This window comes from Oryzias latipes, chromosome 9 (assembly GCF_002234675.1).
Source record: "Oryzias latipes chromosome 9, ASM223467v1".
Lineage (NCBI taxonomy): Eukaryota > Metazoa > Chordata > Actinopteri > Beloniformes > Adrianichthyidae > Oryzias > Oryzias latipes.
Window position 1 is genome coordinate 18,979,232 of NC_019867.2, and position 7,391 is coordinate 18,986,622.

Below are 7,391 nucleotides of genomic sequence, written 5' to 3' on the forward strand. Positions count from 1 at the left end.
CAGATCAAATGAGAAGACACATATATAGACAGATGAACTGATACAATGATAGCATGGTTCTCCATGCATGTCAGGGAATTGGAGGGATATGACAACCCCCAATCTCTCAGTACACCCAGGCTTGCTCCCCCCCTGATATTCTACCTGCACCCTATATTGGAGCAGGCAAAATCCAGTTCTTACTGCCGGTTCTTACCACCACTCTGACACATGAGATCACACTAACAGGACTGAAATTACACTTTCAACTTAAATCATCTACACTAAATCTGTAGACAAGCTCTGAAGATCAACCATCTATCATGTTCTCATGGGATTACTGGATTGTTTACAAACAGATTATGGATTTGTTGACTATGATCTAACAGAAAAAAATTAAAAACTTTCCCAGAATTTGCATGGTCTGTGTTTTTTTTGTAGTTAGATTCTTGTAATTACTGTTGTTGTGAGTTAAATGTTGTTTTCTTGGGTTTTTCTTTTTTGAGCTGCTAAACTTTGTAATTACCATTCATGGATAACTAACACAATAATGCACCTTTATTCTGCAGCATCATGAGAAGCTTTTCTCTTGACATTCTCATGGTATGTTCATCTGGACATCTACTTTCTTTTTCTTAGTTCAGTCCTCTGAATGTATAAGTAAATGTGTACTTTATTTGAGTCAAATGTTAGATATTGCTATCATTCAAGGTTAAATTATGGCATTGCCCAATGAAAAATTGCTGGGGGGAAAAAATTATAATCTTCATCATGAATTTACAATTGAAGGTTTGCTGAAAAATGCAGCTGCCTCCTTGTCTGTTCCCCCACTTTGGTTTCTGAATAGGATTAAAATATTTGTGCAAATGTGTGTTTTTGGAGATTTGTGGATTCATTATGTAAGATTACTCAACATGCGACTGTTTAAGGTTTGTCTAAAGGCCTCTAGATGGCGTTGTAGCTCGAATTTAGGTGTGTGTTGGGCAAGGTCCTCGTGGTCTGTGATATGTGTATGAATAAAGTATTTTCTTTTTTAGTTTAAATGCGTTTTAATAACTTTTTATAAACTTTACATATATTTATCTTTTAAATGTTTTTTTATGTCAGGGGAAATTTCATTTAGTTTTTCTCATTTTTGGCTCAAACTTAAAACTTTTTTTTTGTTTTTGTAAGAACTAACTGCTTTTTCAAATACGGAAGGTTTAGGGTCCCTATAAATGTCGTCTCAAGTTTAAAATTAGACAAGATAGAACATGCAAATCAGTAACTGAAGACTGCGGCTGGTTCTCAGGCCTATGTTAGCCCAACCCTTCTTTCCTCACTTCCCTCCCTCCTGTTCCTTGCTAAACAGGATCTGTAGGATCTTAAAGCCGAATTTTCTCAGGAGAAAGGAATTCCAGAACAGAAGGCAGAGTGCTTGCTGGAACATGCTCCCTACATTCTCTCCAACTTACAGGAAAAACTCCAGAATGAAGGCAAATTTCCAGTCAATGTTGGGCAACAGGTCTTTCTTTAGGTTGTTCCTTCTTTTCCGACATTACCTGACTCAGAAATGAGTGTGTCTGCCCCCCCCCCCCCCCCCCCTGCCACCATGCTCAGTCCCTAAAAGGTGTCCAGGTTCACAAACTATTACTTGTAAATGATTCATAACCATCCTGCGAAATATTTACCTTCCTTCCCCTCTCTGCTCACTTTCTTGAGGAAAAGGCAACATTACCATCAACGAATAGAGCTTTTTAAAGGTTTTTGGTTTTTATTTTCAAGCTGTTAAAAAAATCTGTACTGTGTACTGCCTTTTGGCATTAAAAAACAAAGCAGACAGCATGTACACTACAAGAAAACCCAAAAGTATCAGAATATAAATACAGTACTGTGAAATTGTAGCATTCAGGCTGCAGCATAAGAATGGCACAGAGTTAAAGAAATGTAAAGGAATAATTAGCTGATTTTCCATCGTCTTGTCTCATCATACTACAATTATTGCAGGTGTTCAGGTGTTAAGCGGAGGAGAGAGCTGTAACAAAACAAGGATATCCCCTTTAATGCTACATTTGTCTGCATCGACGCTGAATAGGTGTGGACGCACACAAGTCAGCGGAGATGACACTCCTGCATCTGTCAGCTTCTTGCGTCGGCTTTCCCTTTGCCAAGCAGAGCTGCTTGATGTGAAGCACAAAAACATCCCAAAGTCCAGTTTTCCTTCTGGATCAGGGGTCACTTCTGCTTTAGTTCGCAGACCAGTGGCTGGAAGTCGAGCTGCTGATGGCTTCTTTGTGGCACAAAGTGGGGCTGTTGCTGGAGTTGGGGGAGTGGGTGACACTTGGACTGCTTGGAGGCGTGGAGGAACAGGAGGAAGATTTGGATTTTATCTGCAGCCACTTGTCTCCCAAAGCCTTGGCGAAGTGGTCATCAACAGACACGCTGATGGAGAGCTGCTGAGAGCTCGATTTTTGGTAGTTCTTTCCCAGGCTCCTCTGGAAATGCTCCTCCAGCACATGGTCATAGTTGCGACTGGAATCCACTGAAAGTGGAAGGAAACATGACAAATCTCAAACACACACCTAAGTGAGTCAGTGAAGCTAAATGATTATCGGGTCTGTGATGTGAATGAGACAGCTAGGGAGGGACTGTCTGGAGTGTGAGCTCATGTGCAGGAGTGTGAGAATGACCTGGTGAGCGGCTCCTGTGGACCACAGATGTGCAGGACGGTTTTCTGGATGAGGACACACAAGTGATGACAGAGGGACGCATCTGTAGGGAAAGAAAGACATGAGACAACACTTCTTTAGCAGCTCCTTCCATGGATGTTCCTTTTCTATAAAGCTCCTGGTGAAGCAGGAAACTTGTTGAGTTGGAAATTACATGGGGCTTGATAAAACCAGTTGGAAAAACTAATTGTGATGGGATAAACAGGTCAATGAAAGCCGTCTGTTTGGTCTTGTTGATGGCATTCCTCCCTCCATTGCTCACATTTTCTTCCTGAATCCTGCTGGATTGCATAGCTCAGGCAAGCTAAGGCCTGCATGCAGGTTTGCTTGCTAAAAAGCTGCACAGTTGGATTTTCAGTTTTAGATGGAAGATGTACCACTTTTGCGGGTCGCCTGGAGGTACTCCCATGACTAAAAAGCAACAGGTGACAGTGCCATGTCTTCTGACTAATCGTAGTGACTTTATCTTTCACTAAATCACTTTGGGGGGGGGGGGGGGGGGGATTAAAGCTCATGTGGCGCCACTAGATTACCTGGGTTTGACTGGGAGATGAACTCTTTGTCTTTTCTTCTGTGTTTTCAACTTCTTTTCTTGGTTTCTTGATGAGGGCCAGTGGTTCATCCATGACTGGTGTGTAGTAGACATGAGTGGGCAGTGGGCTGGGTATCGGACTTCTTGGAGATGTGGGACTCTGTTGGATCACCGCGGACGCTGGTGCTGCTCTCTGGCTTATTTTGCCAAGGGTTTTGCTTATGGCCCGCTCTCGCCTGAGAGGAAAAAAAAAAGTATTTATCCATCAGGAGATGCAACGTGTCAAATTTATCATAATTTTATAAAACACCAACCTTTCTTCCAGGGTTAGACCTTTGTCGTGGGAGCACTTGCGTTTCATCGGATATGGGGCTGGGGCTCGTGTCCGTTCATTCCCTATGTGTCTGTACCGGTCTTCGGTTCGGAGACCAGGCTGGCCTAGGAAACAAATACCAAGGAGGAAGTCAGAAATTATTCATTAAATTATTTTAGCTTCATTTATAAATCCAAATAAATCCTTCAGGATAAATTACCATGAGACATTTTACTCTAGTGACCAGGATGTGTAGTGTACAGCGATGAGTAACAGCTTGTTTTGCTTCAAAACATTAACCTGCATGACAGCTATTCGTGGGAAACGATTTTTCGTTACCGTTAATTGTAAACTCCGTTAAGCTGCAGAACTCGATCTACCTGATCAGTCAGGGTTTCAACACTACACAGCTGATTCAATACTAACGGTAAATGTTGTTTTTCTGCTTGATGCTGGCATCCAGCCCTGTCACACGCTTTCAAGGGCGCAATCAGCTTTTCTGGTTTGGATAGGGCGCCAAAGCTCAACTGGTTGGTGTTGAAGACGAGTGTTTAAGGAGAAAACTGTAAATGTGCATGTCTAGAAACATACTTTGAACTAAAAAATGAAAAAGTTTTAAAGTCCTAAATGTGAGAGAAAATGTATTTTGATGATAAAACTGATTTTAATTACAATAAAAATGTAATCAGATGTTCAAGCATGCAATGAGAACAACAGCACTGTTTGGAAATGTTGTTGCATTGAAATTACACCCCATTCCATTGTGTGATTGTATGCTCAGTTAACTGGTGGAAATCCACATTGTCATTATGATAGGAGCATTCTGCCGCCGTCTGGAAACAGTTGGGTCTCCAGCCTCGTTACACTGAAACAATCAGAGATGAACTGTTTTGCATTTGGAGGCCAAAAGCTATGGTTTGCATTTAACAGTTGGGCAGTTAAATCAGATTGGTTTTCCAACTGCGTAAACACTCCAAAAGGTCTGTGCACGTCTCCTTCACATAGATCTCTTTTGTGGAAGGGGGCAGGCGTAACCACACCTATGCTGATTTTTTTTAATGCCTCAGGCGTGGATATTTCTTTCTTATTAGCAGCACGAATGCGCTGCCTGACCTTCTGCCTAACAGAACTTTATCTGATTTTGCTTATATCTGAAAGGGAAACACGGTTTATCCCCTTTTTTAGCTTGGGTTTGTAAGAAACAGAGTACTTTCATTTACAAAGGAGTTCGGATTTCGTTGTATGCAAACGTCCACAGTAAAATAAAATCCAGGTTTGCTCAAAAGCTTTCTCTGTATCTCTGTATGTTGTCTGCTTTTTCTACCCGATTTAAACAATAATCATCAAGATCATCAGCACATCAGACCAGGAATGTTTTATAAACACTATGAAACAGTGAAATAATAAAAATAAAGGTATAAACTGGATTTTTAAGACAATATATATTAATATCCTAGTTTCCTTAGCACTAGAGAATGTTATCTGTTATGTAAATTCAAAAATAATTTAGGACAAAAAAGGGGAAAATTGTGGTTTAATCTTACCTTCTAGTATGTAGACCTTGAAGCCACTGCTCATCCTGGTAATGTACTGGAAGTTGGCCACAGCCATGTTTCCCTGTCCCTGTTGGAGTGGAAGGAAATGCAGATAAACACTGACTGCAGGAGTTTACTCAACACAAGCAATGGCGCTCATAGATTGTGTTGGAAAGCTAATGAGATCCTGGCTCTGAACTGAAGCAGGTAAAATATCAGGTAGTTGCAGGTAGGCAGAGGTGCTTCCCTGTGACTCATCCCCCCTAAACTGTGATTGGCTGCTGCCCGAGCCAATGGCAGGCCCTTTTTCATTCACTGTGTGTGTTGTCATTGTGCTGGAGGCCGAATGGATTTGCAAGGCCTGCCTCAGAAGTGGGAAACAAGGCTGATAATTTCACAGTCTAAAGCATATAAGGGTGCACACACAGGCATTTGATTCATCATTGCTTTCTAAAGCAGGAAGCATCATAAAAAGAGACACTCTCCTCTTCAGTGCAGAGTTGAACCTTTCTGTCCAGTCTTTTGTTTTCCCTCCATGAAATCTGCACCTGTCCACTCCCCCTTGCTGACTCCTAATCTGCAATCTCACCAAACTGCATTTTTCTGTGTGCTTAGCCCACCAAGGCTCCAATCATTCCACTGACCTGTCCAAACATGTTTGCAGCTGTACTCGGAGCCCGCCTCACCAGTAATACAAAGCTTTTTGTTGATGGCCATACAAAGACTCCTTATTTCCGAAAAGGCTGCTGTAAAACGAACTATTTGAGCACATAGAGTTGGGCCACACTTAGATTTTGTTCCTACTTACTCTAACACTGATCCTACAGTAAAAAGACAGTTTAGATGCACTGGCAGTTTATAGAAAATGATGAATAACATCTCCCACATTTAACAGCTACATAAACTAGCCGGTTAATATTTACCTCATAGTGTCCAAACAGGTTTAAAGTGGCAAACAGCCACTGGATAGAAAGTCTGCATATTCAAGAAAAACATGTCAGATTTAATTTCAGGTCAGGACTGCCCCCTAAAGGCAAGGAAAGTAATAACAAGGTTTCAAGCCCCACCATTGCCCATTTCCTTGGCACTCCTGAATTAACAAAGAATGACTTAAGATTACAAACAATTAGCATTTCTTGAAAAGCACGTTTTTCCAAGAAGAATTCCATGCAGCGTGAACAGTGTAAAATGTGAGGAATTTTGTTGTAAAATGCGGAGAATGTGTGAGTGGTCAGTCTAGTTCAGGCCTTTTAGGTTGTCTTTTTGACCACAACCTGTCATAGAGAGAAAGTTCTGCTCTGCCACAAGATGACAAAACAAAAGACCCCCCCCCCCCCCAGTAACTAATTGTTTATAAAATCTTCTTTCGTTATTTTATCAAATAAAAAAAAACGACACTTTGCAAGCTCACTGATAATTTGACATCGATTTTAGAGAATATCCCAAGCAGCTATTGGAAAAAAGTAACCCAATATATTACGTTTTTTCTTCTTGGTAAATGTCTACATTAAGTCTATAGAGTAACTTATTCATCATTTGATTGGCAACAGGTAAAGCGTGTTCTGTAGCACAGAAATAAAAAGCACCATAATTGTTATTAAAAGTCTCTCTGTCTAAACAGAGATCACTGCCAGTGTTGTGTCTCCACAAATTCCTGCGTTTAAACACGTAATCCTACATTTAGAAAATGATGCTAAATTGTATTATAGATTAACTAGACAGCTGCACTTGACATTTTATTAGCTGTGGTGTCTGTGGGATCCGGTCTGTCTGTGGGTGCCTTGAGGCACGTGTACTGTGGGCCTCACCTGGTGTATTCCTAATGCACATTTTTAGTGGATAACAAAGACTAAATGGGTCCCAAACTGGCCCCAATGTAATCAGACAGAAATAAGCGAGGAATAAGCACGAGGGAATTTAGAATAATACGTCTTATTGTCTTATGAGGATAGAAAGACCGAAACAGTAAAGCTCATGCGTCAGCTGCAGTCTGGGTGCAGGTGAGGCATGGGTGGGTGATGCCTCACCTGCTGCATTCTCATGTATTTCAATAGGAAGTTCGTAAATTTGCTACTTTTTAACCAAAGAAACATTGAAACCTCACACAGAAAAAAGTAATCATAGAACAGACATGTTTAAAAAAATGTTTTCTTTTTCTTTTTAATAAAAAACATATACATTTTATTTAATTTATGTATTCTTTGAGCTATATTATGCCCCTCACCTGCCTCCCCTCACTGCATGTCACTGCCCTCAGTAGTCCCTGAACTCACCGGTGGGTTTGCCAATCGGCTGTTTACAATGACCCAGAAATTAAACCGACC

The 7,391-nt window shown here is 41.0% G+C and overlaps 1 protein-coding gene across 1 annotated transcript; it reads right to left on the bottom strand.

Moving 5' to 3' along the window:
* Positions 1-1,994: 1,994 nt before the first annotated feature.
* Positions 1,995-5,294, bottom strand: LOC101163583 (transcription cofactor vestigial-like protein 4). Its single transcript, XM_023958615.1, has 5 exons — positions 5,077-5,294; positions 3,534-3,657; positions 3,221-3,455; positions 2,649-2,730; positions 1,995-2,500 (listed from the first exon to the last, which is right to left on the bottom strand). Exons 1-5 carry the CDS (start codon positions 5,141-5,143, stop codon positions 2,205-2,207), a joined length of 804 nt encoding a protein of 267 aa, XP_023814383.1. The 5' UTR covers positions 5,144-5,294; the 3' UTR covers positions 1,995-2,204.
* Between the last annotated feature and the right edge of the window lie 2,097 nt (positions 5,295-7,391).